The sequence below is a fragment of the Sarcophilus harrisii genome, chromosome 1, assembly GCF_902635505.1.
Source record: "Sarcophilus harrisii chromosome 1, mSarHar1.11, whole genome shotgun sequence".
In the NCBI taxonomy this organism is placed as follows: domain Eukaryota; kingdom Metazoa; phylum Chordata; class Mammalia; order Dasyuromorphia; family Dasyuridae; genus Sarcophilus; species Sarcophilus harrisii.
This window is the reverse complement of record NC_045426.1, coordinates 252,532,757-252,544,947: the sequence shown is the minus strand read 5'-3', so window position 1 is coordinate 252,544,947 and position 12,191 is coordinate 252,532,757. Positions and strand designations below refer to the sequence as shown.

The 12,191-nt window shown below is 42.2% G+C and overlaps 1 protein-coding gene across 1 annotated transcript; it reads right to left on the bottom strand.

Annotated features, from left to right (window-relative positions):
* Positions 1-241: 241 nt before the first annotated feature.
* LOC116419909 (polyserase-2-like) lies at positions 242-5,587 on the bottom strand (the record flags this gene model as incomplete). Its single annotated transcript, XM_031942559.1, has 13 exons — positions 242-710; positions 884-1,005; positions 1,166-1,407; positions 1,498-1,633; positions 1,836-2,064; positions 2,165-2,325; positions 2,415-2,650; positions 2,787-2,916; positions 2,997-3,231; positions 3,960-4,132; positions 4,374-4,738; positions 5,042-5,210; positions 5,524-5,587. Coding segments are annotated over 13 exons (2,415 nt in total), but the record flags the coding sequence as incomplete, so codon positions are not given.
* Positions 5,588-12,191: the final 6,604 nt, after the last annotated feature.

Here is a 12,191-nt window from a genome sequence, read left to right as displayed (position 1 = left end):
ACCCATAGGGCCTCAGAATAAACTAGCCAGCTTCCCTCCACTGGACTGCACATCTAGGCTTTCGCCTTCAGTTTGTGATTGCTCCTTTAAGCTAGGACCATGCTTTATTTAGAGGTTAAGCAAGACCTCTCATCTAAAACCAGTGGGTTGTTGGCCCCTGTGACTGGCTTTTCCTCTTCCCCTGAACCCAATTCCTAATGTTCCTTTAATAATTTCCCCAACTCTGCCCACAGGCATCAGGCATGAAGAAGTTCCTGGTAATGTTAGCACTGTGTTTATTGAACATATTCATTCCACCCCCAGGATCCTTTGATTCAAATTATCACCACTTGGAATGCAAGTCTAATTAGACACCAGATTGTCATCACCATTGTCACCCTTCTTGAAGCTTTCCAGGTTTTCAGCATGGAACTGGTTTGGGTGCATTCCAGAGGCAGCCATTTGAGACTTGATTTAAATAGAGAAAGAGGGACGTTTCATCCTCTCCCCCTGTGCAGTAGAAGAACAGTTCAGGCTCTGCTTCTGGATCTGTTCAAGGTCTGGAGTCACTGGCTGAATTACACAAAGGGTGCATCCCTCACAGTCTGAGAGATCCAAGACCGTTGGGTCCCCACTGGGGCAAACAGTTCTTGGCTTCCCCTTATTGAAATGCCCATCAGCATCCAGGAGTCAGGTCCTCGTTGGCACATGAGAGATGAGCCCAAGTCAACCTGCATGAAAGAATAAGAAAAGCTTAGCTTCCAGGACTTCTGGAGGTTGGATGAGGATAGGCAAGTTGACAAGGGGGTTTACATCCCCACCCCCCCCCTGATGTCCCTTCATCACAGCTTCCCAATCCCAGTTTCGCTTCCCCCATCACTTGACCATTCCAGACCATTCATACCTCATATCTGTCTAGTCTTTTCCTGCCATATGCTACACAGAAGGTTCCCAGAGGTAGGGTGTGCTTGTTGAGGTAGGGGCAGTCTTTTGGGGTCAAGATGAACACGGGTACTGCCATGGGGACTTGGGAATAGAATGGAGACCCATCAGAAACAAAAGAACAATGTCTCGCATGAAGGCATCAGTCCCTGAAGCTCCATCCCTCCATTACAATCTATTGCTATTTAGAGGACTTTGACTCAAAAAATTTCCTATTTTAGGACCCTAGGATCCCTTTGCTCACCTCGGTTTACAGTATCTTTCCAGCCTAGCACCCAACAGGGCATATCTTTTGAAACTGGCCCAGAATTGAGACAGACTGGCAGAGCAGAAGCTGACATTTCTACCCTAGTCTCTAGCTGCAGTAGGACTAGGGGTGATCCCATGGTGTAATGAATGCTGCTGACCGGCCTTGACACCTGGCCCGGGGTACCGAAGCGTGTTCTACCCAGTTTAACCTGTAGACGGGACGCTATGGAGCCATGCCTGTTGAAGAGGACAGTTTTATTTGTTCAAATTATATAGAGAAATGGGCTAGTCTCTACTTCCCCCACCGCCACCCCAAAAGAAACCTACCTGGGCACACAATGAGTGTCTGTTAGGACCCAACCAGGGCTCACTAGAGTGGCCATGCAAACTTCATCCCTGGCACCGTGCACCTCTGCCACCCAGGGCCATGGGTTACTGTCTTTGTATGACTGAATACCACAAGCTTGAAAAGGAAGATGCACAGGCAGGCATTAGTCACAGTTTAAGGACTCCTTCCTATGGCCCCACAGTCCCTTCCTTCCCAGTGACAACCCTGAACCTCACCACTGAACATTTGAAATCCTACTCAAATGCATCCCTCAACCCAAACCTCCCTGTTGCCTCCCTGCCCAAAGAGCTGGACATGAAAACAAGATTCTCCTCACCTCCAAACTTGGTTTTGGAGGGACAGAATGATAGAGTTCTCACAGCCGGAAAGTCCCAGTTGAGCTGATCCTCCATGTAGGAGGTAAGGGCTGCCTGCCTGATCCAGAGGCTTTGAAGTTGTAGAGGGGAGAAGACCCGAGGCCGAAGACAATCTTCTGGAGGCTTTGAAAGACCTGCCAGAAACCAGGATCCTGATTCCTCACATAAGAGGCCCCAGCGGCTTCCCATCTGAGAAATGAGAAGGTTTATTAGAAATATGGACAGGGCCCCAGATGCCCCAGTCAGGCCCTGCTGCTCCCCTAAGCAGGTTATCAGAACCCTTCATTACCCAACAGCCCTTTTTCTCCTCTTCATGGTATTCAGCACACAGGATGCTAGGATTCTCCAAGGGGTTGGCTACCATCTCCAGCTCCGAGCCACGGACGCAATAACACCACCAGTTAGATGCCATTTCAGCTTCCAACAGGGACGGGGAAGCCAGGGGTGGCTCTGGGGAGACAACAAAGTGGAAAGCCGCAGGACTTGCCATGCCTCCTAGCTTTTGCAGCTGGATGTGCAGAGGGGAATTGTAGACTCACCTCCCCGGCCCCATTGGATCAGACGGCACTGGCTACTGGGCAAAAAGTAGTGATTCAGACGGGGTAAACACACGGCCCTTGTATCTTCAGTAAAAGACACTGGGACTGCTAGCTCCAAGAGGGCCAGGTCATACTCATAATCCTGTGTGAAGTTGACATTTAACTGTACGCTGAGGACAGCTATACTTTGTGCCTTGGGTGGAAGCATCACATGCCAACTACTGATGTCTTTTAGGCTGTAGGTTGGGGAGAAAGTTACTTAACCAGAGGAAATACAGTAAGAATCAACTGTGCATTAAGTTATTCATGACCTGTAACCCCTTCCCCCCATTCTTCCTTCTGGAAGACAATTCCACAGCAATTATTACTTACCCCAGAAAGCAGCTGGCTGGTGCAAGAACCCATTTCTCTGCTACCAACACCCCATGGCAGGGTAGAGATGCTGGAGTAATTATTACAGCTTTCCAGGGCCAGTCACCAGGTCTGGGAGCAATGCCACATTCTGGTCAAGAAAGTTAGCATTTAGACTGGCTGAATTCCCATTGCCCAGCCCAGAAATCAGCCTACTCCCATCTCATTTACCTGGCAAGGCAATAGTACAATTGTCAGAGTCTTCTACCAAAGGCGTTGGGATAGGCTCAGGTTGCTCAGGGAAAGCTGCGCCTTCCACTCGTTCCCTGATCCAGTCTTCAAAGGCCACCACATTTGTAAAGATCCCTGGCCGGTTCCTCCTTGCACAGCCATGGCCAAAACTGGTGACTCCAGCCAGGAACCACTGGCCTTGTTCCTCACAGACAAGTGGGCCTCCAGAGTCCCCCTGTGGAAAGTAGATAACGCCCAAGTGCTCAGAGTCAACACCACTGGCCTGGATGAAGTATGCTGGAGGAGGGAACATCCATAGTGGAAAGGCATAAGGGGCAGCCTTTATGTGGTCAACACTTGAAATTCCCAGTAGGGAAGTAGCAGAATGTGCTTAAATAATTTGGGGAGGGGCAGAGGGGGAAAGGATGCAAAAGGGAATATATTTTTTGCCAATTTGAAAATACTAAGTATTGTAACTCCACCTTCTTCCCAATCCTGACTTTCTACACCACCCTTTCCCGCCTCTGACCCAGGACAGCCATGTCATTGCATGCACAGGAGACTAACTTGGATAGATTTTTCTTGTGCAGCAAGACAACTGTATAAATATGTATACATATATTGTATTCAACATATACTTTAACATATTTAACATGTATGGGAGTCCCTGCAATGTAGGGGAGAGGGGAAAGGAAAGGAGGGGAAAAGTTGGAACAAAAGTTTTTGCAAGGGTCAATGTTGAAAAATTATCTGTGCATATGTTTTGTCAATAAAAAGATATAATAAAAAAATAAGATTAAAAAAAAAAAAGAAAATACTAAGTATATCTGGAAAATCAAATTGGGAAGCCACTAGGAGACGCAATAGATACAGTACCAGTTGGGGTAGGAGCAAAGGTTTTAGTAACTTCTATTAACAGGATAATGGCAGCTGGATGAAGCAGAGGATAGGTCCCCATTTTACCTGGCAGGTATCTCTTTTCCCTTCCTTGTAGCCAGCACATAGCATAGTAGGTAACAATTTCACAGTTACATTAAAGGGACCATTGTAGTTGAAGAGACACTGACATTCTTTGGGTCCAATGATCTTCAGTTCCAGTTGCTGGAGTATCAAGCCTGACTGGAGCGACTGCGGTACTGTGGGTAAGAGCAAAGTCATCATCCACTGTTTATCCCTAGAATCACTGCTTAAAATACCAGTAACTTTCAGGAACTGGTTTATTTGACTGTCTCCCAAATACAGAGTGCAGTTGGAATTGTTTAATATGGTAGAGCTGTGGAAAGGGAATCAAATTTATACAGTAAAAATCCGAGGACCAAAGAAATATCCAGAATCTAAAACTTTGAAAAACTTTTTTCTAACCCCTTGGAGACTCACCTCTCTCTTGGACATGTCCCCAACCTGTGGCCCAGCAGGAAGCTCCATGAGGGAAACTGTGATTGGCTCGGGGCAAACAAATGGGCTGCACATACTCTGTGAAGTTGACAGGCTGAGCAAGACGCATTAAAGCAATGTCATTTCCATGTACAGCTCCAGAGTAATTCTCATGAACCAGAATATCTGACACATTCACTATCTGATGCATGCCAGCTGATACATCAAGGTTTAGCATTAAAGACAGTTGAGAGTGCACACCCACAGCAACAGTAAATTGCTCTGGTGGAATGAGAGAAAAATTGCTGGGAAAAGAAGAATTAGAAAAGTCAAATGTGGTACATTGTAATAGAGAATTTGCTAGTAATTATGGTGACAAGGGGTAAAGTTGCAAATACATTTTTAAAGATTAACAAAACAATTATGGAGAACAGCCTTAAACTTTGATAATTTGTAACTATTCAGAATTATAGGATTAAATGCTGAGCTGATTTCTAGGGAGGCTTAAATCTGATCAGCCTTAACTGGAAAGATCTATATGGACCAAGACATGGATGCACTTGGGAGCATTTTGACTGCCATGCAAAATTTTGAGTGGGTCCATTCTCCAGGATTGTATAAACTAGGAGTAAGTGTAGGCAAATACACAAATGTATAGATTTTATACTTACCCTGGGAATACGAAACAATGAGCTGCAGAGACAACCCAGGACTCGGAGATGAGGGTGCCGCCACATATTTGCCTCCCAAATCTGTGGACACTTACTTGCCAAGGCCACTTTGCAAGAGGTGCATCAGAGCCGCCCACAACGCGGTCCTGGCGAAGAGGTCGACCACATTCTGGAAATGAGAACAGTCTGTGAGACTGAATGAGAACTGGTTCCCATTTCACCCCCCACAACCACCCCCATACAGTCAGTTGCAAAGACAAGCCAATGAATCCCCAAACCAGAGGGTAGAGTTTGTCTCCTCTGCATCTTTTCTTTACCTAGTTCTCGGATTTCGTCTTGGAAAGGTGCAGAAGTGAAGGCTGGGGGGGAAAAAATCACATTCCTATTGCCGTTTTTCAAAACAGCATTTTGGCTCATGAAGGAGAACCAGGCTTGAATGCACCTCCCACTTGAAACTGCATCTTTCTGAAAAGAAATCTTACCTGCATATTGTGTCTTTCCTGGGATGGAGTGGAAGGCTGTGAAGACACACCCAAGAAAATATGGTTAAATTTAATCTTTCCCACTAAATTACCTGCCTTTATGCATTGATCCTCAAACTGAAGATCAAATACTTTTTCTGCAGAAGAGAGCAATAGGTGACGTTAGTAGCTATTATGCATTTCTGCTTTTGCAGAAGCATTCTGAAGCTGAGCAGCCTATTTCCTTCCTAATGCCCAAAGACCATTCTATGGGATCTGGGTCATTTGCCAATGAAGACCATCTCTAATGGTAATAACTACTACGCCCTGCCCCCCAACTAAACCAAAGCCAGTAGTTACCAAGTAGCAGAAAGAGCACAGCTGGATGCATAGTGTTGCTGAGTCTGGGGACACCAGAGCTCTGAAATATTGGTGAAGGACCTCTCCCTTTAATATTCTGGAGCCATTGCCTGGAGCACTTCCACTGACCTCTAGAACTGCCCCACCTTCTAGGGCTTTAGCCCATCCCAGGGAATTAGAGGTCTGAGGGCTAAGGGAAGTTAAGTGGGGAGTTTGAATGCCCCACCCTAAGGCCAGACTCTTCTCACAGAGGGTGGGTGGGAAGAATGGAACAATAGAACCTAGTCCATAAGGTTACCTGAACTAGAAAGCCGATCACCTGCTTTCTGTAGATGGGGGGAGGGGGAAAGCTGTAGAATGAAGCCAGAAGGACAGATGAGAACAAGATCATCCAAAGATTTCCTCCAAGAAAGCAGAAATTTCCCAAGTTATGGGAACTCTTGGAATTGGGAGATGAAAATCCTAGATTTTTTTGTGAATGTGAAGGGGGAAGATTACTCCCTGCTTGGTACCCCTGGGATTTGGGGTGCAGAGGAGGAGGGGGCTGTTCACTGATGTGACTCGCCACTGCTTTGGGTGGAGTTGGGTGGTCTAATGCATTGTGGGGTTGGGGTTTTTTCCCCTCCCACTGCTCTAGTTACCCATACTGCCCATCAGCCCCAGAAAGAAGAGCCTAGGGAATCTGATGTAGTCTTGAACAATAGGATTATAGATTCCATGTCCCAGAGCAGCCAGGCAGGATGCTTGTACTATGGAAAGGGAGAAGGCCCCGCTGAGGTCAAGGCTCTTTTTTCCACTCAAACTCACCAAATAACATGGACAGCCAGCCTTCCATTCTCCCCTCTGTGCCTCATACCTCTGAGCTTATTTTCCTTATCAATTACTGGCCTAGAATGTCAGAACCAGAAGGAACCTTGGGAACTGCCTAGTTTAACCTCTCTCATTTTGCCCAGAAGGAAATGGAGGTTTATAGAGGGCCTCCTATGACTTGAAGGCTAACCACTCTCATTTTCAGCTGCACCAAGCAAGCATAGTTCAGTTCTTTTGTCAGACTCTCCAACAAAAAACACTGAAAGAAATGAGTAAAAATCAGGGCAGGAGAGTTCTTGTTTGATGGGTGGTGGGAGTGCAGAAATAGAAAATACAATGTGATTCGGAGGGCAAGGGGGGTGAGTAAGGTATGGAACTGCTTCCCTATATCATATCTCATGTTTAGAGCCCTTGGAAGAAGTCTTTCTTTTCTCAGGTTTTTCACTGAGTCACTTACACATCTAATCAGTCCCACTGATCATCACCAATGGATTACCCTCAACAGAGTCAGAATATCCTGCAAACTCCCTGAAGTCTCTTAGCTCAGCATGGTCCCAACCTTCCCAACCTCACTTCCCTACTGCAGACATATTCCACTATAGGCAAACCTACAGAAGTCTTATTTCAAAAGAGATAAAGCCTCCCCTAGAGTCATTACCATGGCTTCTTGGTGGACCCACAAGTATTTGTCTACTGGCTTTTGACTTAAGGGGAATTTTCTCAGAGAAGCCTGGTGAGCCAAAAGGATGAGAGAAGGGGGAGAAGGGAGAAGGAATGTTACTTAGGTGCTTAATATTGGCTAGCATCCACGTTGGCTAGGACCCCTTCTTGCTTGCCAGGCCATGTGGGTGGGTAGAAGCAGAGGATCATGGAGATGATAAGCATAGGATTAGACTGAGATGCTAAGATCTATGAGCCAAGGACAAGCAGAGGAGAGGTTCAGAGATTGGAAGTGAAGTGTGATGGCCAGCTACAGGAACAACTGAGAGCAGGAAGAACCTGCTGACTGGTTGGAATATCAAGGAGATACATGAACTTAGTCCGTAGTGTCTTCCTTCCTAAGGTGGGAAATCCTCACATTACTGTTTCCTTTCTGTCCCAGTGGAAGAAATGGAAGAGAATTGTTTTGTTCCCTCTTGGTGATAACCAAAGTAGTTGGCACCGGACAAATACATAACCTAAATTTGTCCCTGAATGTTAGGAATAATGCAGAAAGAAGGGAAGCCTAATCCAAAGGGGAGAGAGTTTTCCCCTAGCTTGACCTAGGCAGAAACAGCTGGTTAGAAAGAAAACTTTTGTTGTGATGCTACATTTACTATAGTTATATTTCTTTCTTATGCTATGGAACACAGAATGGGTTGTCTCCTTCAGTGTCTCCTTTCCCTCCTCCCTTTCCTGTTACCAAAAACAAACAAACAAACAAACAAACAAAAAAAAAAAACCCAATCCAAAAAAGCACAAAACCATTCCCAGGATTTTTAATAGTTCCTAAAAAGGCATTCCCATCTTATTCTATTTAGGTAGTACTAAGGGGATTAACAAAAGTTAATCCAATATATGATTATTACTGTTTATTATTATAAGAAACACTAATTAACTGATAAAGAAGGTGCAGTTTTCTTTCTCCAACTGTAATTAGTTATGCTAAAGGTCTTTATAACATTAATTATCCTTTATCTTTTCTGAAAAAAGATGTGATGACCTATTTGCACTTACACCCAAATGGTTTTTGTAATCCTGCCTGTGAACCCTCCCTGATCTAACTGGATCTGGAGAAGTGACTCCCCCCCCCCACCCTCAAAATGACATTTTATATATATTATTTTATAGCTGTAGATATGTAAACATCTCTCCTCTCCTCTTTATAAATGTCATATGTGAAATTGTGAGATATATGTCCATCCTTTGTTGATTTATTTGTACAGTGGCTAGCCAGGATCTTAAAAATTCTTACAACATTTTCCTCTGATGTAAATTAAGACAACTCTGAGATACCACTACACACCTGTCTGATTGGCTAGAATGACAGGGAAAGGTAATGCGAAATGTTGGAGGGGATGTGGGAAAACTGGGACACTGATACATTGTTGGTGGAATTGTGAATACATCAAGCCATTCTGGAAAGTGATTTGGAACTATGCTCAAAAAGTTATCAAACTGTGCATACCCTTTGATCCAGCAGTGTTACTCCTGGGCTTATATCCCAAAGAGATTTTAAAGAAGGTAAAGGAACCCACATGTGCAAGAATGTTTGTGGCAGGTCTCTTTCTAGTGCCCAGAAATTGGAGTGAATGCCCATCAATTGGAAAATGGCTGAATAAATTGTGATATATGAATATTATGGAATATTATTGTTCTGTAAGAAATAACCAGCAGGATGATTTCAGAGAGGCCTGGAGAGACTTACATGAACTGATGCTGAGTGAAATGAGCAGGACCAGATCATTATATACTTCAACAACAAAAATATATGATGATCAATTCTGATGGACATGGCCATCTTCAACAATGAGATGAACCAAATCGGTTCTAATAGGCCAATAATAAATTGTAGCGGCTACATCCAGCAAAAGAACTCTGGGAGATGACTATGAACCAGTACGTAGAATTTGCCAATCCCTCTATTTTTGTCTGCCTGCATTTTGGATTTCCTTCACAGGCTAATTGTACACTATTTTAAAGTCTTATTCTTCTTGTGCTGCAAAATAACTGTTTGAACATGTGTACATATATTGTATTTAACTTATTATACTTTAACATATTTAATATGTATTGGTCAACCTACCATCTGGAGTAGGGGGTGAGGAGAAGGTGGGGAAAAGGTAGAACAAAAGGTTTTGCTACTGTCAATGCTGAAAAATTACCCATTCATATATCTTGTAAATAAAAGGCTATAATAAAAAAAATGCTTATTGAATGTAAACAAACAAACAACTTTTTCCTCTATGTGTGTGTGTATGAGTGTGTGTGTATGCAGAACATTAAATCCTAGATAATTTGTTTTTGAAATTGGAGAGACAGAGAAACTTATAAAGAAAATCCTCAGAGTCTCCAAGAGGTATCTCAAAATTTTCAGTGTAAGCACTGAAGTTATTGTAATTGTTTTGGCACTGAGGTTTCTTGGCTGGCATAACTAACTGAGCACAAACATGCCGACTTGTGACCCTTATTTCCTCTCTACATCTCTCCCCAACCCAAATTTTAAATTAGCTACATAACAATTTTTTAAAATTAGAGCCAGATGGAGGAAGGAGAAATCCTTTCACTTTACAAAAGGATTTGATCTCCTCCAAGTTTCCTTGAAATAGGGAGATCACCCTAGTATATTTTAAATACATTTGTATACATGTTACTTACATACATATTTTTTCCTCAGTATTTTATTTTTTCCAAATACATGTATAGATAGTTTTAAAAATTCATTTTTGTAAGACTTTGTTTTCCAAATTTTTCTCTCTTCCTCCCTTTATCTCCCTCCTCCGCAAGACAGCAAGCAACCTGATATAGGGTAAATATGTCCAGTCCTTTTAAACATATTTCCATATTTGTCATGTTGTGACAAAAATCAGAACGAAAGGGGAAAAAAAACACAAGAAAGAAAAAAACAAATTACATATTTTTAACAATGTCTTAGGACATCTTCTAGGAAGCTTCCCTCAATGCCCCATCACTGCCCTCTCTCTGCCCTAAAAAGTTTTTCTTTCTTTTTTTCCCCTTTTCTTTTTTCTTTTCCTCTCCTTCATTCTCCTCCCTTCTCCTGACTAGTCTACTCTTTTCACTCATCTACTCTGCCAAGCTGACCCTCATTGTATATTCTGGTTTTCCTTCAAATAGTACAGAATATACCAAAAGTCTTAGTGCACTTTTAAGCAGTTAAATCTTTTGTAGACATAATATAGTAGATTCCAAATTATGCTATATAGGTATTATATAGTGATTTGCATGTTGTCATGCCAATTAGAATGTGAGCTCTTATCCTTTTCATCTCCCAAATTCTGTGTTTTAATGGATATAGATAAAGAACAAATGCTTTTGACTTATGGTATTATGTAGCTGTTATTTGATGATCTAACAACTAAAAACTAAGCCTAATCCTGACTATCATTGTTGACTATATTTGTGAAGTCCTACATAAGTCATTTAACCTCTCATACCTCATTTTCCCCATTCTTAAAGTAGGAATATTAGTGAACTTACTGAGGTGTGACAACAGGCAAAGTAATGAGAGACTCCTTACACCAATAGAACATAACTAAATTTTCACATAATACCTAAGATTCTGTAGGTATGAGTTACTTCTAAAAGCCTCTGTACAGAGTAGGATTCTACAATCCCCAGAATTAACCTTCAAATATCCCTCTGGGGAAAGGCCCTCCATTCAGTGGTTAACCAACGGATGCTACCTTTCTTTTGGACATCTGGTCAACTACCACTAAATGCCAGTTTTATCAGGAATTTTTTTAAAGGCCCTCCATCACTGGTTAACCAGTAGATGGCACCTTTTTTTTTGGAAAACTATATGACTTAGCAACTACGACTAAATGCCAGTTTTTATCAGGATTTTTTTTTTTTAAGGGAAGCTCTATTACTTGATAAAGATGTTGGAGGGAGGGAAGATTCCAAAATGACAATCCCTTAATTTACAGTAAATAGTATTTTCTGTGATCCTTTAGAGAAAAGATTCTGATGTTGTTTTTCTTTAAAAAATTTTTTTAATACCTTTGTATTTTCAAAATATGCGCAAAGATAATTTTCAGTATCCACCCTTGCAAAACCTGGTGTTCCAGATTTTTTCTCTTTCTCTTCCCCTTCCCTCCTTTCCCCCCTCCCCTAGACAGCAAGTAATACAATATGAGTTAAGCATATGCAGTTCTAAACACATTTCCATATTTACCATGCTGCACAACAAAAATCAGTTCCAAAAAAAGGGAAAAAATGAAAAATAAAATGCAAACAAATAATAAAAAAGGTGAAAATTTTACTATTCTCATTCACTCCCCAATGTTCTCTTTCTAGATGCAGATGGTTCATTTCATCCCAAGTGCATTGGAATTGGCCTGAATCACCTAATTGTTGAAAAGAGCCACATCTTTCAGAGTTGATCATCACATAGTTTTGTTGCTGTGTAAAATATTCTCTGGGTACTACTCACTTTATTTACCATTAGTTCATGTAAGTCTCTCCAAGCCTTTCTGAAATCCTGATACTGCATTTCAGTAATTGTTTTCAACATTGCTTCTTGCACCAAGCTTATTTATTTTAGATACTCAATGGTGTAGGGGAGTTTCCAGAAATTTGTGCTGTCACATGAGCTGGGTCTTTTCTTATACTAGCAGCTCTGCCTCCTTTTCTAGTTAATGTTTTTTTTTTTCAGCCAGGTTTTTTTTGTTCACATTTATTTGTATTGAGTATATGGTAACCAAAGGGCTGTCTTTGCTCTGTACTGCCTTCTAAAAGCCAAAATTTCATTTTCAAAGCCTTATTTGGTTTGTAAAATTCTTCCACAATCCTACTGAAAG